The following is a 25000-nucleotide window of genomic DNA, read 5'->3' on the forward strand; positions in this document are numbered from 1 at the left end:
TGTGGCTGTGTCTGCTAAAAATACAACAATTTCTGTTTCATCAGCGTGCACTATTTACAAACCACTGTCTGTTCCTTCAGTGTTTTCTGTCTAAGTCTCTATTGGTTGCACAATCTGACCCTGTACTTACAACAGTCTTATACAGACATTTCTAGACATATTTTGTATGTAGCACAGTGTAGGTAACAGTGGTTAACACAACATTACTATTCAGAGAATGCAACACTAAATGCCATAAAATACCAGAGTAAACACAACCAGTTCAGGATTTAGAACTTTATTGCCAGGCAGTTACGGTTTTATTCAAATATCGCCTATATGGGACTATTACTGTCATGTTGTCGGGTTTATTCAGTACAACCCATACACAGTTTTTATACTACCAGGTGACTTTCTACTACTTTACATTTATTTGGTACGACTACTACAAGCAGGATTGTTAGTCACCAGCCTCGCAATGCAGTCTTTGAAACCTACTGGCATGGGCTTCCTGATTCACAGCCTGCTCAACTTCAACTGTAAAGGGAATAGAGAAATATTTAGGCATACCTATCCATCACATACACAGGCTGGACTTTGGTGAATAGTTATTGATATTAATACTTACACACTGCTAGGACATCACCCTCTGCCTTGCATCTTGGACCCACTCGTCCAAGAGCTCTCTCTTCCTCCACTTCAAGTTGACATAGTGGTGCCAGACCTGCTCACCAGTCCAGGGCATACTAGTGGCACTGGTGAGATCATGGGCAAGACAGTCCCAGGCTTTTGCTTTATATTGAGAGCCCTGGTACTGGCCCTGCAGCAGTCTCTCATCATGTTTTTTTACCAGGAGTCCTATCATGACCTTGGACTCCTGTATGCCCCAGCACTGCGCCTGGAAGTGCATGCCCTCACCAACCCCTGCCATACTGCCTACAGTGGGAAGCTGCAACCAGTTATGAGCTGTATTCCTGCCTGCAGGGTTTAAATACAACCAATTTCCTGCCCATTGCCATGATTGGACAGTTTTGAATATGCTGAGCTAAGCTACGAGCAAACCTGCTTAGCTAAGGATGGCAGTGCTTAAAGGGGCAGGTTCAGCACTGCTTACCAATGGGCAAATCTACTTAGCTGGACTGCTCATTGCTTAGCAGTCATATTTACACAATGCTTAACATTGCTTATTTTTTATTTTATAGACTATCTGCTATATAGGATTGATTCATCATTCATTACATATTATAAATTTGTTTACTGCCCTTGACATTATCCAATTTGCTTTCATTACATTTATTCATGTTTGACTATACTATATGGACCACATGTGTTTATATGGGGGTTTCACAACTTTATTAAACTGATACCTCACATCTGGACCTACTACTCTACCCTGGTTAACAAACATATGTTATTTAGTAGTTAATTATAAAAAAAAATGTTTATGTACTGCTTTCACATGTAAAATGCAAATTGGTTACAGTGGGGATCAAATCGGGAATGGCTGCTTGCAAAGCATGCACTCTAACTACTACACTATTGCAGTACTGGTATGTTGGATGTCTCTTCTATTTAACTTCTTGTGCAGTTTAAGCTGGACTAGGTGTAGCTAAGCAACGGGCATAGCAGTACAGCTACACTTAAACATTATTGCATGTATAAAAAAATGTATTTGTTTTATTATTTGTACCCTTCAAAATATCCCTGCTAATGCTGAACCTTTCTGCTTTGTGGGATTGTCCCTTATGACTTTGTCCACATTCCTTACTCTGATGGGTTGAGAGGTGTGCGGTATGTGCTTATGCTACATCTGTTATTCTTTCTACTTTTGCCTTGGTAGGGATGATTGTCCCTTATGGCTTTGACCAGATTTCTTACCCTGACAGGTTGGGAGGGTGTTACGAGCATTCTCACTCATTTCAAATTGCCGAACGGCAATTCTGGTGTGCAGGGGGCATGTGTATTGTGAAAGTACTGCTCTCAGACACACCCCCTTCACTCGTACACAGAACCATGTCCATTTAACAGCACAGCAGCGTGCCTTCATGAATATGCATGGCGTGCTGCCGTGCTGTACGGGAACGGTCCCTTCCGTGCAGGAATACGCTATTTCTGCAAGGAAGTTTGCTGAATCCCGGGGAGTGTCTAAACACTGTACTGTACACTGACATCTATCAGTCCTCATGTATTAATCACTTCACACTACCATTTCCTCCCTTTTCCTTCAGTAAGCAGCAGTAACAGATCACTTGAAGACTGTAGTTTGTCCTACATTATTTATCTGCAAAAATACAAACGTAATTAATTTTGCTTTTGAAAGATTCTGTGTGTGTGTGTGTGTGTGTGTGTGTGTGTGTGTGTGTGTGTGTGTGTGTGTGTGTGTGTGTGTGTGTATATATATATATATATATATATATATATATATATATATATATATGTATGTGTGTGTGTGTGTGTGTGTGTGTGTGTGTGTGTGTGTGTGTGTTTGTGTGTATATGTTTGTGTTTCACAAGGAAATGACTGTATGTAAGTCACAAGTAAGCCAATTTCTTGTCTTGGAAGAATGTGTGCATGTGTACATGTTGTCATCTGAACACTACACTGTACTGTATTAATAAGTTGTTTGTGTCTCAGGGTCACACAGCATGAATGGTTTTATAGATAAAATGCTTTTAAAAGTCTCTTTCAAGTGATATTTTACACGCACGAATAGCATTCTGCCATCACGATCAACACATGCCCCCATATGCCAAAACAATTTGAAAGACACAGTATCAACTTCATAAACATGCACTGAATATTTGCAGCATTTGGACTTTAATGAAAATTATTTCACATTCTGCAAGATGTTTCTCTTCTTCCCTTCAGACTCACAGGTTATTTGCTTAGCCATATCTGATGAATTATAGTTTATTCTTAGATCACGAATAGCTAACACTAACATGAACCTTACTTAACACTTTATTGTATTTTTTGCAAAGTATAATATTACATTGCATTTAAAAATAATACTTGATGGTAAAGCTATGAAATGTGATCTTTACTTACTAATCTAACTGTTACAGGCGCATATCCACTGGGATACGTGTAATTTTTTGCATGCACTTTACAATGCATACACTACATTTCACATTCTAGAGTAGTACTAAAGTTTTACACTCAATAAAAAAAAAACAAAGAGTAAGCCTGAAGAGGATATACAGGATGCATTAGCTGCTATAATGAGAAGCAACCTGGCTAAAGGATTAGCTGCCAGAATATAAGAAACTTTCTTGCATGCAGTAATTTTGCTTGAGTGGCAAATGCCAGTGTACCATTTGGCTAGGCTTATATAGGCACTAGGGCCAATAGCCTAGTACCTTCCTATGAACCTATGCATGAAAACAATAAGGTCCCTTCACAGGGCATCTACCTTTTTGCCCTAAAGCCTGCAACTGACCTGATTTACCTCAGCTGTTGTCTTGTAGTAGAATAATAAGTAGGACATTGTTTTATGGCGTTAATACTTCCATGCAAGTCTCAGGCTTCTGCAAAACAGAATCCAGGAATACAATTTTAAAACATTGGGAAGTGGGGCAATTGTTCTTATCCATGGCATCATAGGTGTAAAATGAATGAATCTGCAATCTCTGCATGGTACAATCAAAGTCTACTTAAGTTTATTTTTGACTGTCTTCACACTTTTGGACTTGAAGTTCCATGATAAAGAACTTCATGTTCCAAAAATCTATCAAATCCATCACAAGGAATTTATACTTTATTTAACATTTGTTGATCGGGAAAGTCTGACTAGGAAACAGCCTATTTTCAGCAGAGGCCTGGGGAGAAAAAAGTACAGTTTTGTACCTACCATAAATGTAGATGTTCGAGGATCTCCATTGCTGCAGTCCTGACATATGGGTACTCCGCTGTCCACCATCGGCCCGAATACCAAAGGGCTAGAACCGGCGTCGGTCATCGGCGCCCGAGACTGACATCAGTACGTGTCAGTACAAATGCGCATGACCGACGCCATAACCTCAGTCTTTCTTGCCTCAGACGTCAGAATGCAAAAAACACCACCCAAAACCCCAACCTAAAAAGAAAAAGGGGGAAGGAGGGAGGGAAAATTGGACTGCAGCAATGGAGATCCTCGAACATCTACATTTATGGTAGGTACAAAACTGTACTATGTTCTTCATCTCCCATTGCTGCAGTCCTGACATATGGGTAGAATCCCAGAGCAACGGAAAAAAAAAGGGAGGCTGGTCAACTAAATAGCATTAGGAGCTGCAGACATGCCCTGTAAGATTGCAGTGGCAAACCCAGCCCTAGACCTAGAATAAAGAGGTAAATGATAATGCTTTGTAAAGGTATGTACAGAACTCCAAGTAGCTGCTTCTAAAATGTCTTTAGTAGCTACCCCCCTCAAAAAAGCAGTAGAAGTGGCCGTAGCCCTAGTAGAATGAGGCCTGATCCCAGCCGGAACATCCTCTCCATGATGAGAGTAACAAAAAGCAATACAATGGCCAATCCACTTGGAAATAGTTTGTTTCGAGACAGCTTTCCCTCGTGAAGTCAAAGCAAAAGAAACAAATAATTGTTGAGATCTTCTGAACTCCTTGGTTCTGCTCAAATAATACCTCAACTGCCTATGTACATCCAAAGAATGCAAAACTTTTTCCCCTTCATTTTGGGGGTTAGCATAAAAAGTAGACAAATGTATAGATTGGTTCAATGCCACATTAGAAATCACTTTAGGCAGAAAAGTAGGATTAGTACGTAAGGAAACTCTGTCATTGTGAAAAATCAGAAAAGGTTCCACTGCCATGAGGGCCTGTAATTCAGATACCCTTCTAGCAGAAGTAATAGCCAATAAAAAAGCAGTCTTCCAGGACAACAACTGCAAGTCAGCTGTAGCTGCAGGTTCAAAAGGAGGCAGAGTCAGCTTTTCCAAAACAAAATTAAGATCCCAGGTAGGAGTAGGAGCCCTCCGCGGGGGTCTGATATTCTTTGCCCCTCTAAGAAACTGTTTAACCAATGGATGTGAAAATAAAGGAGGGTCACAATCATAGTGAGCAGAAATAGCTGCAGCATGCACTTTCACCGAAGAGAAGGACAACCCCTTGTCCAATAAAATAGTCAAATATTGCAATGTACAACTCAAATTAGGCAATTCGACATCAAAGCCTTTAGCTGAACTCCAAAGAAAAAATCTCTTCCATTTACCAGCATAAACTTTTCAAGTACTAGGACGCCTGGCTTCCAAAATAACATCCAAAACTTGTTGAGGGAGCTGAAGGTCCCCCTTCTCTAAAACAGAATGCGCCAGGCTGTCAGGTGTAGGGATTGCACCCTGACATTGAGAAAATGATTGTTTTCCTGAGACAATAAGTGAGGAATCTGTGGTAGTGGCCAAGGTGGTACATGAATTAAGCTCCTCAACAGAGGGTACCAATGCTGACGAGGCCAATCCGGTGCTATAAGGATCATGCAAGGTTTGTCCCTCCTGACTTTCAACAGCACCTTCGGAAGAAGAGGCAAAGGGGGAAAAGCATACACGTGAAGGTTGCTCCAACTGAAGGATAGTGCATCTATTTTCCAGGCTTTTGGATGAAATAGCCTTGTGCAAAACAGTGGCAGTTGGAAATTCAGAGGAGAAGCGAACAGATCTATGTCCAGAGTTCCCCAAGCCATTGTCAACTGAAGAAATACCTGAGGGTCCAATTTCCACTCGTGAGGATCCACAATCTGTCTGCTCAGAACATCTGCTAAAGAATTTTGTGCTCCTGGCAGAAACTGTGCTCGAAGAGTGATGTGCAGATTCAAAGCAGTTTCCCATAACAGCATTGCTTGTCTGCAAAGAGGGTAAGAATGAGTTCCCCCTTGCTTGTTGATGTACCACATGACAGTCGTGTTGTCTGTTCGAATCAACACCAGTCCTGGTTGAAGTAGGCTTTTGAATCCCTCCAAAGCAAATCGAACTGCCAGCATCTCTTTCATGTTGATATGCAAGTGAAGTAGCTCTGGGGCCCAAAGGTCTTGAATCCATTTTCCTCTGAAATGAGCTCCCCAGGCTGACTCTGAGGCGTCTGTCGTTAATATCTGACTTGCCTCTGGTTGGGTCACAGAGAGCCCCTTGTTTAGGTGACATTCCTGAGCCCACCACAGAAATTTTCTCTGAATGCAAGGTAGAATCCGAATGACAGTGTCCAAATCGTGGCAGTGTTGAGTCCAAACGCTTTTGAGATACCATTGTAGCTTCCTCATATGCAGTTTGGCATTGGGAAGTACTAGAATGCAAGATGCCATGAACCCCAAGGCTTGAAGGACTGTCCTTGCAGTCAGCCTGGACATTACTGATAGCGGTTGGAAGTATAGGTGAAGATTCCTTTGTTTGTCCGGGGTAAGAAATGCCATCTGAGCCACTGTATTCAGTTTCACACCCAGAAAACACATCTCTTGTGAGGGTACTAGACTGGACTTTATTTCGTTCACAGAATACCCTAGGCATCTTAAAACTGTCATTACATACTGCAGATGTTGAAGAAGTTCGTGCTTGCCTTGAGCCAGAATCAAACAGTCGTCCAGATAAGGATAAATCTGAATTCCTTGTAGCCTGAGAAAAGCTATGACTGGAGCCAGGACTTTTGTGAATACCCTGGGCGCAGTAGACAAGCCAAAGGGCAATGCAGAGAACTGATAATGCAAATTCCCATTCCGAAATCTCAGGAATTTCCTGCAACTGGGCCTGATAGGAATGTGAAGATAGGCCTCCTTGAGATCCAGAGTCACCATCCAGTGATTTTTGCCCAGCATAGGTAACAGCTGTTGCAGTGTTAACATCTTGAATTTTGGAATTTCCAGAAAGGTATTTAGAAAGGACAAGTCCAGAATTGGTCTCCAAGTATTTCCTTTCTTTGGCACTAAGAAAAGACGGGAATAAAACCCTGTGCCTCTTTCTGCAGAAGGCACTGCCTGAATTGCTTCCAACTGAAGCAGAGAAGAAATTTGAGTCTGTGCTTCCAGTCTTTGCTGACGAGGCACATCTGGCATACCTTTGAAAGGAGGGAATGTGTGAAAATAAAATTTGTAGCCTCGATTTATTATGTCCAATACCCATTTGTCTTGGGTAACCAAATGCCAATTCCTTTTGAAAAGTCTCAGTTTTCCTCCTAGAGGGGCTGCCAGCAAGGCAGAGTCCGGCAGCTGAAGACACGGGTCATTGGGACTGTTTCCGAAAGGACTGACCCCTGCCCTCCCCAGCAGAAGGGGTAGAAGAATTCAAAGACCTAGAAGTAACAGGGCCCTGAGAGGAAGCCCTACCTCTACCTCGCCTCGACCTGCCCCTAGATTGATAATCCGAAGAGGGGAAAGACCATCCCTTAGCAGGCCAATTCCTACTGAACTTAGGGGCTGAACCTGTAAAAATCCTTAACTGTCTGCATAGACTTAGCTTTTTCCTCCATTTTTCAAAACTGATTCTACTGGAGGGCCAAAGAGAACATCAGATTGTAGAGGAGCATCTATAATTCGAGCTTTAACATGCTCTGACAAGGTCTGATCTTTAAGCCAAGCATGCCTACGAATAACTGAACTAGTAGCAGCCACCCTGGAAGAAGCCTGTAAAGCATCAAAACCACACTGCAAAGAATGCTTACCAACTTGGTCTGAAGCATGCACTAAATCCTGAAGCTCCTTACATTCAATACCTTCAGCTAAAGCATCTACTTTACATTTCAATTGGCTCAGCAAAAAATTTTGATACCGGAGCATATGAAACTGACAATTTAAAGCTCTCATAGCCAAAGTCGAAGAGGTATACAGTTTTTTACCCCACCTATCCAGGGCCCTAGCATCCTTGTCCAGAGGAACTGGATTCCTAACCACAGAAGCCCTAACCCCTTTGGGGCCTTGAGTAATAGTTTCTGGATCAGCCCTAGGACTCTTCTATAAGTACTTGTGAGCTTCTGGAACCCTGTAGTATCTATCTGGTTTAACCGGGGCAGGAGGCAGAGAATCTGGGTTAAGGGCAGCCTCAGAAAACACATCCTGAACAACATCCAGTACAGGGGGAATAGCCAAGGGCCTATGCTGAGGCAAAAACAAGAATTCTCTTAGTCTTTTACGAGAATCAGAATAATCCTGGCCCTCCCATTTAAAATGTTCCCTCATGGAATGCAAAGTCTCAGAGAAAGAAAAATCTTCTGGAGGGGACGCAGAGGGAGTAGAGTCCTCAGCCTCCGAATCAGAATAAGGAGGGAAATCCTGAAGCTCTTCTACAGAGGAATCTGACTCATTGGAAGACTGAACCAAACCCTCCAACTCTGTCTCTACCCTGGGCCTCTTCACAGGGGGAGGCATAGAACCCCTAATTAAAGTAATCAAATCTTCAGCCATCTTCAACATGTGCTTCCTAGGAGCTGGACCCTGGGGACTAGCACCAGCAGGGGCAGACTTAGACTTAGAATGTCCTCTGCTTTGAGAAGGAGGAGGCCTAACTACCCTATGAGGGGAGGGAACCACTGACATCAGAGAAGCACCCTCAGCCTGGCCTAACACAGGAGAAGCCACTTCCTGCAGTAGCAAAGGCTCCCCTTGAGACTCAGGTAAACTGTCAGAAGGATCCGCTGAAGAAGCCAGTGGTACTACAGAACCGGCGTCCAGAGCGGACGCCTCATCCTGTTTGGACCGCAAAGACTTTTCTTTGCGTTTCTTAGAAGAACCAGTCATCGGAGAATCCGACGGCATGTTATAATTACAACGTTTACCAAACACCAGCCTAGCACAGTCCAACCGACGTTTAATAGTACGCTTGTTAAAAGTAGCACAAAAGCGACACCCAACAACGTCGTGCTCAGGCCCTAAACAAGGAATGCAGAGTGAATGGTAATCCCTATGAGGAATCTGTTTCCCACAAGAAATACAGTTATTAACTTTTTCTGACATCCGTCAATACTGAGGCAAGAAAAAGACAAAAATATCCCCAACGGGGTACTTAGCCCAACTTGGTCTCCGGTCTGAAACTCGAAAACCGACAATTCCAGAATGCCGAACGGCACTTGCAAATTCTGCTTCTGCTTAGGACCATGCGGCAAGAAAGACTGAGGTTATGGCGTCGGTCATGCGCACTTGTACTGACACGTACTGATGTCAGTCTCGGGCGCCGATGACCGACGCCGGTTCTAGCCCTTTGGTATTTGGGCCGATGGTGGACAGCGGAGTACCCATATGTCAGGACTGCAGCAATGGGAGACGAAGAACATCTCCAGATGCATGATTTTGGAAGGAAACCAGAGTAACTAGCCAAGCACTGAACCTGAGAACCTCTTGCTGTGATGCGATAATGCTAACTACTGCACCACTGCACCACCCATAGTCTCAGAATTCTGATACACAGAATTCGAAGAGTGAAAATTAAAAAAATTGGTGGTGGTGATAATTATTCTCCCCTTCACCTGAGGATATAGAAGTTTTTATCCCGATATTATCTCCTGTGTGGTGGGTACTTTAACTCTGCTGTTTTTGCCTTTGAATTCTAAGTTAGTAAAGCATTGTACTTTACCTTGTTTCACAAAGTCAGCACTTCTATAACTATTTTTTGTCTGATACATGATTTAAAATTTATATTCAGCTGCAGGTGCAGAGTAACAATAATTTATTTTATTTATTTATTTATATGTCCTTTGATAATTGGGAAAGTCCAACTCAGCCAATGGCCCATTTTTTTGTGGAGGTCCAGAGATAAAAGCTCTACAACAGATTCTAAAACATTTAAATAATAGTTGATGAGTAATTATATACAGGGGGAACAAATCCCCACAACAGATTAAATGTTTAGTAATGACATGATGAGTAATTATATACAAGGAGACAAAAAGTCCCACAACAGATTCACTATCTTACAATGGTTTGGGGAGAAAGGCTCCACAAACACACACAAAAAAGACATTTTACAATAGCTGATAAGTAATTATATATATGGGAATAAGAATACCCACAACAGATTAAAATACAGTTACAGAACATTGTTAGGAGAAATTGTGATCAAGAATGCAGTTATGTACTGCAAGTGGCAAGACACTTTGCAGAGGTGGATAGCATGTGTCAAATAAAGTTATATATAGTTATACAAAATACTTACTGTATTTCTAATAATATACGGAGGCAAAATATAACAAAGTATTCTGATGTCAAAATAGAGTAATGTGATGGTGAGCAGTAATATGGAAGAGGGGAAATTAAGGACATGGAGAAAGAATTGATCAGTATTAGAGATATGAGAATGTCATGAACAGACACTAGAGAGGAAATAAATAGAAGGAAGTGTTGGGTACTAGGATAAAGAACATACATTAGTAGTACAACATCATTAAAGTATGAGCTACATTAGATATTAAGCCCATTACTGCCTGCTAAGATTCAGATTAAATGCTCATAAGATTAAATGTTTCTAGGTAAATATAAGGCTATCTGTCTACAGACTATTACAAGCCTACCCAATAAGTAGAAGTCAGAATCAAACCTTGTACTTTGTATCTCTGAAGGTAAGACCTTAACAATTATGCCAACTCCCTCTCCCTAAAAGCAATATTTCATCAACCAACCTTTCATTGTAATAAGAAGTTTATAAGTTACTAGACAAGTACAAGGCCAGCTGCGCTTGCAGGCCATTTTAAGCCTAACTGTTTTCCCTTCAAAGGTGAGAATCAGACTACTTTAACCGTTATGCCAATTCCCAATCACGCAGGTATGGCAGTATTAGTGACTCAGAGTATGAAAGACATAGTTATAGTAAGTAGGTGGTGATTCAACTGTTACCAGAGTTGTGCAAGGACAGGTGCAGGTGTCAGACAGATATTTGTTAGATTGGTATTGAAATTGGAAAGGTTGCTTATATGTTTAAAGGATAAGGATATAGATATCCAGGACAAGTGAGGTTTATAGATAGCAAAGTGCAGATCAAACTGCCTTAGTAGGTATATAGGTATGTAATAAGTCTTCTGAGGTTTTGCTTTGCTGGTTTGTATATTAATTTGTGGACTAGTAGTTGGGTTTAAATGAGCTTTTGGGTAATTCAAGTCAATTAAGTTGCTTAAGAGCTAAGCATTGATGGGTTCTCTTTGGTGAGTTAGTGGCGGCTCTTGCTATTTTATTGCAGCACTGGTTTAGTTTGTTTTGGGTGGAAGCTTGAGTACAGGGGAGCCATAAATCAAATTGGTACGTAGGAGTGTAAAGGCCTGGAGTTCCCTGGGTGAATCCGTTAAGTATTTTGTTTTTCTGTACTGTCTCTACTTTTGGTGAGTTTTTTTTTTTTGGGGGGGGGATAACCAGTAACATATTTAAGTCAAATTTCGGGTTGTAAGCAATTGTCATGGCTAATAATTTGGTCTGGAGGATAACTTCTATAGGGGTGTTATCAGAGACTGTTATTGAGAATTTTTGTTGGAGGTGTGTATGGGCATTTGGGAGGAATAATAGCAGTTTTATTAGGACTGAGTAGAAAATGGGAGTTACTGAGGCTGATTTCAACCAATGCAAATGATTTTTGTGTGATAAGTTGTAGAGTAATTGGGATACTGGCAGTACAGATTAATATGGAGTAATCCCTATATTGCATGAGGGATGCTTGACTTTTGTCAGAGTGCAGTTTCTTAGTAAATATGTTGAAAAGTAGTGGCCCCAGTATTGAACCGTGGGGAGCACTTGTTTAGACAGGTGAAGCATGAGTGGACGTTAATCTATTTAGCATACTATAATCTATTGAAAAAGTACCCGAAGAACTGGCTGGTGGAGGTGTTTAATAGGCCAAGTGAAAACAGTTGTTTTAGAAGTAGGATATGGGAAACAATATTGAAGGCATTAGACAGATCCATGAACATGGCAGAAACCGTTTGGCTACTGTTCAAGATTAATAGTGCTGGTGAAATTTAAGTGAGCTGTAGTAGTGCTACACTCTAGTCTGAAACCATGTTGGGTGGGGATAAGAAGGTTATTTATTTGTAAATGTGCCATTAATTGATTATGAATGCATTTTTCAAGGCTTTTCAAAAGAGGGGGGAGAGAATGGCAATAAGGCTAAACATAGATATGTCATTGGAGTTACCTTCCTTGTAAAGTGGGACGATGTGATATTCATATGGCTGGATCATGTGATTCCCAAAGAGGCTTATTTATGAGAATGGATACTGGAAAGGATCTTCAGCTGGCAGCTATTTTTAGGCAATCACAAGGAATTTCTTTTGGAGCTAGTGCTAGGTTTAATTTGTTTGAGATATTATAGAGTGTTGTGGTGGATACTGGTTGAAAGGAGAAAGAGTGAGCATTAATGAACTTGAGAGTTGAGGCTGAGTGGGATGTGATCAAATTATTAGAGGAGATTGATTTGTTTTGTATTCGGTTGTGAAATAGTTTAACAATGGTAGAGATAAGGTGATTATCGAAAGCATTAGCTGTTTCTTTCAGTTAGCAGTGGGGGTTGGGGTTGGTTGTTCGTTTAAGCCAAGATGTAGTAATGGCTTTCAAATATTGGCTAAAACATTGTCCTCTTCCACAGAGCCCTTTTAGGCAATGTCAAATTGACAAGCCTTCCAACATAGCAAAATCTACCCAAGGAAATCTAAAGGTGTTATTGCTCAATGACAGAAAACTAAACAAGAAGCTTCACCTCCCTCCAAGCTCTCCTCACCTCAGAGAATCCAGACATCCATGCAGTTACCAAGACATGGTTTAAAGCATCAGAGAGTACGCCCACAGTGTAAGGCTTCAGTGCCTTTCACATATTTAGACTGAGCATACCTATAAGATGGCAAAACAGGATGACTCACACACCAGATTACCATAAAGTCACACACTATATCCTAGCAAGTTGTATGTCACCCTCTGTGTCCCATGAAACCCATAGTTCACACCTTTAGACCTATTGAAAACACTCATTATTCAACCAAATACCATATTTGTGGCATACTTTAATTATCCCTAGATAAACTGGGAATCCTACTTGATCTCAAATTTGCAGGTACAGAGATTCCTAAACTTTATAAACATAAACACCCTGGACCAGTTCATGCATAAACTTTCCTTAGGAACAAACATATCTGACTTGGTACTCAGTGACCATACTTCTCAACTGTACAGATTTTTGCAGAATGTCCAGATTTTTTTGTCATATTTTTGTTCCATTTTTCATAAAATTGTGCTTTTCTGGCAAATTAGTTAGAAAATAATGACAGACATTTGAGTTTCAGACTTCATACCCTTCAGTAAATTGATGCTAATTCACAACCTTTTATTCTATAAACTTTTTGAGTTTGTAATAACAATATTTAAAAATTGTCCCTATTTTTGAGCCTTTGTCTCACTTTTATTTTTAGGGTTGTCCATATTTCTTGCTGTAAGGGGTTGAGAGGTATGGTACTCACAAATATGGAAGAACACTGTACCCTCCCCCAGTGCTGCGTCCTCTCCGGTGAGGTCAGACCACAAAGCAGTCTCTTTCAAAATAAAAATCAGTTCTGCAACTCATTAAACCTTGTCACATTTAGAAGCAACTCCAAGGAAAGCTAACTTTTACTGAGTGATAAACTAACAAAATGTTAAGCCCCTCCAAACCCAGATAACACAGCAGCCTTTGTGGAAGTATTAATAGAAGCCATGTGTAGCCATGTCAATGATTGGACTGAGATTGCACTTTGCCTACCAGAAGTAAACCCAAAGATAACTCCAAAAACAAAACACTCTGGTGGAATACAAACATTAAACTGGTTGTACAACAAAAGAAAAAGGTCATAGATGAAATTAGGAAGTTTAATATGAAAAATGTTAAAAAAAACTATCTCATCAAACTAAATGACAACTAAGAAAAGTAGTTAAGTCCAACAAAGCAAATTTTGAGGTAAAGATAGCATCCCAGGCCAAGGACAACCATAAATCCTTCTTTAGCTATGTCCAACACTTCAAAGGCAGCACAGAATGGTGTGCTGAACTCCTGGTAAATGTCATGTTCAGAGAACTGGGAGATATAGCAAATTTTCTGGCTGACAAATTCAGCTCCAACTTTACCACACCCCCAGCTGTCCGCAGGAAGTGACATCTAACATAAATTCTCAAATTATCAATAAGGAGCATGTCTTAGATGCACTCTCTTCGGCCAAGAATGCTTTGATGGGCCCTGATAATATCCTAGGACGCCTACTAAATAGCCTTAAATATGACCTATCATGGCCACTAGTGTCAATTTTCAGCCATAACCACCACAGAGGCATTGTGTCATGCAAATGGAAGACTGCAACGGTCATCCCTCTGCAGAAGGGTGGACCATAAATGGATCCTGGCAACTACAGACCCATTAGTCTGACTAGTCTCACATGCAAAGGCATGGAAAGAATTATCATGGAAATGATTAACAATGATAATGAAAACCTTTAGACAGTAAAGCCAACCCAGTATGATTTCATCAAGGGCATGTCATACCTACTGAACCTGGTGGACTTTTTTGAGAAGGTCACCAAGACAATCATGAGGACAAAATGGTGCAAACCTCTTGCCTTGAACAAGCAAAGGAACTTGGTACAATATCCCATTGTAAACAAATTCATGGAATTAAGCATAAACCCCCATGTGGCTCACTGGATAGCAAAATGGCCTACAGACTGGACCCAGGAAATTACACACACAAAGAAGACTGTGACCAGTGGAGTCCCCCATGGCTCTGTGATGGGTCTGCTCCTCTTTGGTATAATTTTTTTAGAAGTCTAGGCCACTGTCAAGGATCTGTAGCTTACCACGTTTTTGTAGCTAGGAGCAAATAAAAAAAAAAACAACATACTAACATCTTAAAGGAAGGTCTAAAAAAGACAAGTGACTGTTGCCAAAGCCACAGCTTAAAACTCAATGACAAGAAATTAATAATAGTATTTTTTTTGGAAGGTGGCCACCCAGACCCTCATTGATAAAACATACCTAAAATTAGACACAGTAGTCAGAGATTTGGGGACTCCTGTAAATAGCAACCTGGCTTTCAACCAACATGTGTCTATGGGTGTAAGAAATCATTTTATGTCACTCAACTATTAAGTAAAGGCATGGCATCTAGGTCCAAGAAAGTCATCATAGCACTGCACTCAATCATCATCAGACCCATCAATAAGTATAACACCCCCTTTGGTATGTTCCTGACCAGGTGCATGCAACAACTGGAATGTCCACGGAGGTTCAACACAATGTCTTATGCAGAGTGTCCAAAGCCGTATCTCTATACCCTGTTTCCTACAGACTGCTCAAAGGTGATTTATGCCTGGCATGCAAGGCGCCCTTGAATCCCACTTTGATGGACATTTTGCCTATCTGCAAAATGAAGAGCACCAGAACTACTAGATCTAAGAATTTAAAATTTGCTTACATCTTAAACATGTTGTAGGGGCAGATATGTATCTCAGAAAATCTTCATTCTCTTGAATAGATTTCCCATCTATGCAAAGCAGAATCCTTCCCTAACCCTAATCAAGCACAACGTGGACCAGTTGATGGAAAAATTAAAACATTACATACATACATACATACATATAAATGTTTCAAGCACAGGTGTTAATGCCTTTCTAACTTGCCAATATACCAAAACACTTGTTCCCATAATAAATGTCCAGGCTGTTCTTAAAAATATCTAAACTAGTACTTGTTTTAATGTAATTTGGTAGTCTGTTCCAAGCATCAGCTACTCTGTCAGAGAACCAATTAGTACACTTCTCATTCCTATAGAATCTTCTACATAGGTCATCTGATGATTCTCTAGTACTTTTTGATAACCCCAAACATTCCCAAAGGTAGTTGTCCCTAAATGCCCTATATACCTGAATAAGATCTCCTCTTAAATATCTGTAAGAGACACTGTACAAGTTCAGATATTTTAGTCTTTCATAATAACTTAGATTTTTGCATCCATGGATGCCCTTGATATATTTTCGCTGTACTCTTTCCAGTTTATTCATGCTTGTTTTCCTATCAGGTTTCCATATTGTTATTCCATACTCAAGTTTGGGTCTAATGTAACTAACAAACAATGACTTTATTATGTTTGATTTCCTAGACTTTATAAATCTTTTTATACAACCTATAGTTCTATAACTATCATTAGCCAATTTGTTGATATGATTAAAAAACTCATAGATGAATCTACCCATATACCCAGGTCCTTAAATGACTCTACAGTTTCAATCACTGTGTGGTATATTAAATATTCACATTTCAGTTTATGTCTCATATACTTAGTTTTTGATGTATTTATCAACATATTATTCTCCTGTGCCCAAATGGTCAACTTAGTCAAACTATTTTTCAGACATGCCTTATCTGTAACACTTGTAATCAGTTTACCCAGTTTCAGGTCATTGGCATATAGTCTGTAGAACACCTCAGATAAAAAAAGTAAGGTCTGAAAGCTACAATCTAAACAAGTAAGGGCCTAGGACAGAGCCCTGTGGGACACCTTGACTGTAACCAAGGATTTCACCTGTTCAGTTGGTGTGTGATCCTTGCCATGCCCTATTTGTAAGCCATGCAGCTATCCATCTTATCAACAGTACATCAATACCTATTGTACTAATTTATCGATCAGTGTTTTGTGTATGACCCTGTCAAATGTTGAAGTTAAATCTATATAAATCACATCACAGCACAATTTTTCATTCATAGCTATTATATTGTTATAAAACATCATGTTACAGGTAGTAATAGATCTATTTTCAACATATGCATGCTGAACATTCACCCCTGGTCTGACACCTGTGCCTCTGATGGACAAAGGCAGACATTAAATCATGCCCTAACTAATATACACCCCTTAAAATAACATCTAAGCCACAGAAATTTGTGGGATACATTTGAGTTGCATGGCTAGGCTTATAAAGGCCCCATTGATCATTAGCCTAGTATAAACTTATAAACCTATAAATATTTTAGATATGGTGACTTAGAATTGTGTAGAATGTTTGTAGCATCTATTCCACAAATTGGAGTAACAAAGTTTCTTTTCAAGTTTGATCTGGCATCTGGCTTTATTTCATATATTGTTGTAGATTTTTTTATATTGTATTATTGATCCATGTCTTCCAGGCTTTATCTCTATTCATCATTAATTTCCTAGTGGTGAGAATAAGCCAAGGAGCAGGCTGTTTGCACACCTTTAAGCCTAAGAAGGGCCATGCTATTTTGTATCTTATTAAAATAGTCAACAGCATCATCTAGGGGCAAGATTTTTAGGATGTCCTGGTTGTGAGATTGCAGTGAGATATTAAACAGTTCTGGGTTAAAGTTGTTCATATTTTGAGAGGGCTTACACATGTGTGTTCCCTGGGCAATTCATGACATCCTCTTGTGGCATGTATGGACAGATGATCATTTAGTGTGCTTGCTACGGTACCGTGGATGCTTATATTTTTGGGTGACTTATTAATAACCAGTCCAGGATTGTAGTTGTACCATATTTCTGATTGATTCTTGTAAGAGCAGTGATAAATTCTGAGAAATTGTATACATTTATAATAGAAATGTTTATCTCAGACGTGAGACTTGACCAGTCAATGTTAACATCACCTAGTATAAATGTTTCTGTGTGTATATTGTGAGATAGCCAGAATAGGATGTCCTCCAATGTGTTAATATTGTCTCCATTTGGGATATAAAGGGCTGTTGTGCATATTGTTTTGTGTGTATTTAGTTTTGGCCTATTTAGAAGTAGTTCAGCATTGTGGAAGGAGGGCATGATAAATGGGAAAGGTGACAGACTTATTCCACTGTGCTGCACTATTGCTATACCTACTGCTTTTTGCATTTGATCTGATAGCTTTAAGGATGTTAAAGCCAGAGTGGAGTATTTCTATGTTATTAATGTTTGGTTTCAGCCAAGATTCTGTTCTTACTAATATGTCAGGGGAGTGATATTTTATCCACATGTTTAGTTTTAGAATTTTGTGTACATTGCTTCTGAGGTTCGTGTGGTATAGACCAAGTTTTTTATTTCTATTTCTTATTTTTATGGGGAGAGAATCTTAGGTTATCAGGCAAGGTTGATTTATTATTTGTGGAGTAACTTGGTGCCTGAGAGAGTCCAAGGTTGGGAGAATGTTACTTGCTAGTGGGAGATTCAGAATACACTTATGTAACTGTCTTGTTTTAGTTTTTGTGGAACAGCTAGTGACAGTAACTTTGAACCTTTTTGAAAGTATGGAATATTTTACGTTTAATGAGGTTTGTGTAGTGATTTTTATATAAGTGAGGGCCTGTGTTGAACTTGATAAATGCAGGGGATTAATTGTAACTATGTGTCTTTTGGTAATTGGTAAAGTATTCATGGAGATGTGTTTGGTAAGATGTAGAGTTGTTTATAATATAAGTATGAGGGAGGTTAGAGTGAGACACGATCATGAAGGAGAGAGGGGAGTTTAGTGTATGGGGCGTTTTATAGGAGAGCATATTTAGATGGTGAAGAGTAGAGTACTGGCATTGTCAGTTATAGTAATAAGGGGATGTAAGAGATTAGTTAGGATTTGCTGGAAGGAAGTTGAGGATTGATAGTATTATTTTTGGATGGGCCAAAGTATTTGTTAACTGTAGCATTTCAGTGATTTTAGAAGTTATTGTTGGTTAGTTAGGTTTTGGCAGGAGGAAGTTGTTGTGGAGCAATTATATTATTGTGTGGGTGGAGCTAAGATGAGAATATATGTAGAGGAGGGAGTGGTCAGGTATTGGGGGTAGGGTTGGGAAGCGGTGTGAGCCCAAGTACATTGTGGCTGTGTGGAGGGGATTTGTATCTGGTAGTATTCTAGTATGGTCAAAAACTAGGCTGTGAAATTTTTCTGAAAACAGGGTGAGTGTTTATCTTACCCCTATTATACAGATAATCATTTTTATTTAATTTAACTTTTGTGTTTTTTGTGTTAAACAAAAAATGCCAGCACCAAACACAGTGAAAAAGCACAAAAAACAATGAGGTTAGTACATAAATTTAATATAAATCCATAAGGTAGTGCACATCCCAGACTGGTTTCAGCCAGTAGGCTTTCTTCAGTGGGCATACCTTTGTTCCCACTGAAGAAAGCCTGCTGGCTGAAACTGGTCTGGGATGTGCACTACCTTAGGATTTATATTAAATTTATGTATTAACCTCATTATTTTTTGTGTTTTTTCACTGTTTGGTGCTGGCGTTTTTTGATTATTCATATTGGTTCCAGCCGTGCACCTGGTCCTAATTGCGGAGGTTTCGTTTTTGTTTTTTTGTGTTACTCTAAAATTTATAGGTTAAATTTAGTATTGTTTGAGGTGGTTTCTCTCTATGCAGTAAGAAAAAATATATGTTAGAGTTGTATAATTATGGAACCTAGAGAGATAATATGGGGGGAGGGAATGATGCATTATTGCAATGGGAGACTATCTAATAGGCAGATTACACTGAAAAAGGCACTGTTATCTAGAATTTATATAGGCACTATTATCTGCAATTTATAGGTTAAGTTAAATGTTGGAGGTAGATTCTTTCTATACAGTAAGTTAAAATATATGTTATAGCAGCTCAGCTAAGGACACCATTAATAGCGGGGTGGGGAGACTGATGCATTATTAATGGGTAGGTTACTAACAGGCAGAGTATATTTAAAATGTACTGTGAAATTGAGATAAAAGTCCTTAGTTGAGTTAAGGGGTTAGTGCTGACTGTCCCCAAGTCCTGTATGACTAAATATAGTGGTTAGTACAACAATAGGTCAAATGCCAATAAAATTATTTGAGAAGACTTAAGATTATTTGTAGTAGTTGTTTTAAGAAATACTTATATACAGGGCTAATAATGGAGGCTAAAATCTTACGTATCCTCTATGCAGGTACCCTTTGTTTTCATACCTTACTTAGTGACTACCCTCACAGTTGGACACTATGTACATTAGGAGGGAGAGGTGAGGTCACTTGATAGCTGAGGATTAGCACAGATCTCTATTGAAGGCAAGAAGTGAGAAGACAAAAAAATGAATTAATGGGTGAGAATGAGGTAACATTGATTAACTACTTTAGTGAGAGTGTAATAGAGAAAGGCAAATTCTGTTAGACAGCCAGCCTTCTCTATATGCCCACCGAAACAACTTGACCAAAACATTGAAACAGCAGCAAGCTGAAACTTCAGTGGGGAATAGTAAAAATAGGGCTCAAATGTAAACAGTCTATAGACTTGAGTTAATATCATAGAGAAGGCTACTATTTTTTTATTCTTTTTAAGGGTAGTTGTAGATCAGCCCTATTTAGGTAGATTGCATTACTAATTAGCTGTATCAAATGTGCAAGCAATACAAATATATAACAGTAGTGCATAGCTAAAAGACTTAATCTGCTCATCAAACATTATGAATATGTAGTACATAGCTATAAGCTTGATCATTTCAGTGAGAAAATAGGAGACAAGCAGCATATACTATATTATTAAACACTGACAGTAAAATGTATGCAGCTAAGTAGAACTAGTAACTTCTGATTACTGCCAGTATCGATGCTGTTGCTTGTGAGTATAGTGATGTATAGCATTACATAAACAGACAAATGTCTACCACAATCTTTTATACATATATATATGTATATATATATATATATATATATATATATATATATATATATATATATATATATATATATATATATATAAATCATATATTAACTGACTTAAAAACTCATTCCAGTGTAACATTAACAAAGGCTAACACAATGCTGTACATAATAAAAATACAATGATACGGGTTGAGCAGTATTATGGTAGTAGTTCAGCATTGTTTGGTAAGCAAATACCATTTTCTTTACAAATTAGCTGAAATAATACTAATCAACCATGTTAAAGCACCAAATGTGAACAAAACTGTGTGTCCTGTAATAACATTGCCTTTATTACTCAGCTGTGTCTCTCTTAGCCTCAGGTCAGCATTATTTGCTAAGCAAATACCAGTTTTGTTGGTAAATTAATAGAAGTGCTAGCAATTGACTTAGTTAAAGTGCCAAATGTGAACAGAAATCTGTGGTCAAAAATAACACTGCTTGAACTAATTAGTTGAGTCTCTTTTAGTCTCAGAATAAGCTAACAGTCACAATCAAGTCATGTAGTTCATTAGAATATCCATCTACATACAAACCAGATAGTCTGCCAAAGAAGTGAAGAAAAAAATGCCAGCAAACTGAAATAGCAAAACTCAATCTAGCAGAGCAGCAACCACAGCATTAGAAGCCATAATAGAACATTAAAGCAATCCTCAACACTACAAAACACCATATCAAAGCCAACACCATAAAGCACTTGATAGAAGACTGATGCAGCTTAAATATCACAGTATAACTGAACAAAGGTGAGTGTACAGACACTACTTCAGCTTTAGCAATTCAGTAGCTATGTACATATTGTGAAGGTCTAAAACAAATACTTTTGTAGAACTAGGGTGAATGACATTAATTATAAGAATGTACAACAACATATCACTCTTAGATATTGCTATGTTTAATTTATTAAAAGAATGACAAAAATATTCATTCTATAGGTATGATGAAGTTAGCTGCTAAATAAAGTTGAATAAGTAAAGGCATTATAAAATTTAAAATGAATTGTATGTCTTGTCGACTGTTACAAAAAGTTATGTGAATTGAATCTATAATATGACACTTAAAAAGCCTGGCCTGCATGAGATGGTGTGTACATTGTGGATTTTAAGTACATTTCTGCACCTGATCATACTTTAATTATGTGCATAGTATTTCTGACCTGGGTGAACTGCTTCAGTGTTCGATGGGCTACACGAATTCAAGATATATTTACTGCAGGAAAGCTTCTTGCCTTGGGAGTTATCATTGGAGTCGGAATGGCACAGATCTATAAAGGTACTGTATTGTGAAATATGAATTTTCTATTGTATTATTTTATATTATATTATATTACATCATTTTATTCCATATTATTTTATTTATTTATTTGACATTTGTTTATCGGGAAGGTCCAACTGGGCAGAATGCCCATTTTCAGTGGAAGCCTGGTTAGAAAAGCTCCAGTACAAACTAAACAATCATAAAATTTAAATAAATTACAATAGCTGAAAGTTCCAAGGAATTACATGGGATTCTGTATTAGATTAGATTAGATTAGTTTAGAAAAGATTACACAGCACTACTGAAAGATGTATTATTATTTCTGCATTCATTAAGAGTTCAGTGTATTCACAGAAGAGGTCTTATACAATCCAGTCATTATTATAGCGTTCAAAGCTGAAAACATTTTGCAAAATGTGATGATGCTGAAATATGGATGATTAGACTATGACACTAGAGAGAGGTAGTGATGACATTTATATAGAATTAAATAAACCTTTTCCCTCAAATTAGAGTAAACCTATTAATGGCAAAAAGTATTTCTTGTCTGGAGTTTAAAGCCTGAAGTTCATTTCTCACACTTATCACTTCTACCTTGTATCATAAATCACTGCTCTCCTTATAACAAATCTTATCCATACGCTTCTGTTTCTTTGGCCATATATCTTGTTAATTCTGGAATTTCTGTATTCCCTATCATCACGTAGTCTAATTGACTTCCACATATAACTGACTATAGTATAATGTTTTTTAATTTAGCAATGACAGTTGCACTATTTAATGACTCTTGCATGAATGCATGTATGTAATATGAGAAACAATATCCCTATTGCATTTGTATGACTGCAGTGCTGACACTTATTCAACTTGTAGGCTTACATTTATGGTCAAAGATTATATACAGAATTCTGATGTGATATCGTTGAGTAATCAAAACATTGTTTATAACTGTAGGCACATAGCAGACAATGTGATTCAGCTAAAAGTACTCTGGGGAGTCTGACTGATAATAATAATAATAATAATAATAATAATAATAATAATAATTGTTGCGTCTTTCGGCTTTTCCCAGTTAGGGGTCGCCACAGGGGAACTCCGGTCTGCTAATGATTGGCAGTAGATTTTTACGTGCCGAGTTGCCAGCTCTGACGCACAGCCTTCAACGAAGGTACACCCATTCAGGCATGTCTCCACACAGAAGACTGAGAATTGAACAGGACAAAGACTTACTGTGAGGCGACAATGCTACTGCAGCACCACCACCGCAGGATAATAATAATAGTGATAAAAATAATAGATACTTTAACCAGACCAGATTATAAAATGGTTTGTGCAGTGGCACAGTGGCACTGTGCACAACAGTTAGTGACATGTTAGGGCTCTTCATCTCCCATTTGATTCATGACCAGAGTTCCTTTATTGTCATCTGAAAGCACTCCCTTTATCTGTGTGTGTGCCACCTTCCTTCTACATTCTGCATCCAAAGACATACCCCTTGTGAAATGAAACATTCTCTGAACTGTTCTCAGCATGCTTATATTTAGAAAAAAAGCAGACTTCTGTGTTTCCCACACAAACCAAATAGCTTCTAAAATGCACTTTAATAGGGAATGTAAAGAGTATAGAGTTTGTTCTTCAGAAAATTAGCCAGGTGTGTGTGTCTGTGTGTGTCTATTAGGTCTATATATGTGTGTGATTTTTAAGCAGACTTCATAAATTATTTTGTTTGGTTGTTATATAACACTTGTGTTTTCTAGTCTAAAATACTTCCTCTAGCAACAACTACTTATTCTGTACCAACTTTCAAAAATTACATGGAAGAAATACTTTACATCAGACACATACATATATATTACACATGCATACATGCATGTACACACACACACACACACACACACACACACACACACACACACACACACACACACACACACATACACGCACAGTCATTCATGTGTATGTCTATGTGTCTCTGGATGTTGGTAAAAGGCATAAAGATGCTATTTTGTTAAAAAAATTCTCTTTTGTTCTGAAAATGCTGCTTTGCTATAAAAATACTGTTTGAATTTAAGATGTTGTATATATCCCAAGCAAAAAGTTAAAGTATGCAGCATTCAGGACTGATTTGGGACATCTGCAAAAATGCTATTAAAAGGAACAGCTTCATTGCAAGCAAGGTATCAAGAGTGTGTGTGCGTGTGCGTGCGTTTGTGCGTGTGTGTGTGTGTGTGTGTGTGTGTGTGTGTGTGTGTGTGTGTGTGTGTCTGTGAGTAAAACATACTACAAGTGGAAAATGTGATTAGAATTTGGACTTTATACCAAACTGAAATTCATTTTTATTCCTGCAAAGCAACCTGCAAGTGTACTGACATCTTTTGCTTAATTTCTGCATTTAAGAGCAGAGGCTTCTTTCTGTGTGAGTGAACTATCTTTTTTTTTGTCAAAATGGAAAAGTTTATGGAAGTTATGCTGAAGAACAGCATGAAGATGAGTAAGTGCAAAATGGCCTTCAGGAAAGGAGTAAGACAACTGATGTGAAATTAGTCACCAAAAACAGAAGACTGATGGTTTGGTTACAGTAAAAACAGACTGCCTGCTAATTAACCTTTTTTCAGAACTGCAAAGACTAAATCTCTAACTAGAAAGGTGCAATGCTTGCAAGCTAGCCATTGATATAGTAAATGTTAAAGATGAGAACAAAAGCACAATGCTAACAATTGTTTAACTAGTAATGTTGTTTATCTACGTGATATTTTTTAACCAGCCTTCTTGCAATGAAAATGTAACTGGTGCACCTTTCAAAAATGTAACTGGTAAAGCAGCATGTTGATAATAAAAACTTTACTATTGAAATATAGTAAAATATTGTCAAGGACGGTAACATCAGCATATTGTCTCCATGACTACTAAGTTAGCTAAATGCCAGTACTAGTGGATCAGAAGGAATTGACTGGATTACTGAATTTTGAGAACATGGTCATTCTTTTTAAAAAAATGATGCCTGCAAGCTTAAAATCCATGACAAGAGAAAGTTTGAAGTGTATGTTCAGAGATACACAAAACAGTATGATACAACATCTAGAAATTCAAACATTATTTGGTAAAGTATGACATTGTTTGGCTTTAGTTTCTAATCTAATACAAGGTGTTAAAACAAGTCAAC

General features: G+C 38.5%; 1 protein-coding gene across 1 annotated transcript in view; it reads left to right on the forward strand.

The window, feature by feature from the left end:
- The window catches only part of SLC7A10 (solute carrier family 7 member 10), a 363114-nt gene that overhangs the window by 206333 nt on the left and 131781 nt on the right, over window positions 1–25000 (forward strand). Inside the window, exon 4 of the mRNA XM_044081727.1 lies at window positions 21727–21852. Within this exon, the coding sequence (XP_043937662.1) occupies window positions 21727–21852 (126 nt within the window). The remainder of the gene's footprint in view (window positions 1–21726; window positions 21853–25000) is intronic.

This window comes from Protopterus annectens, chromosome 8.part1 (assembly GCF_019279795.1).
Source record: "Protopterus annectens isolate FY-2018-M chromosome 8.part1, PAN1.0, whole genome shotgun sequence".
Taxonomy (NCBI): Eukaryota; Metazoa; Chordata; order Ceratodontiformes; family Protopteridae; genus Protopterus; species Protopterus annectens.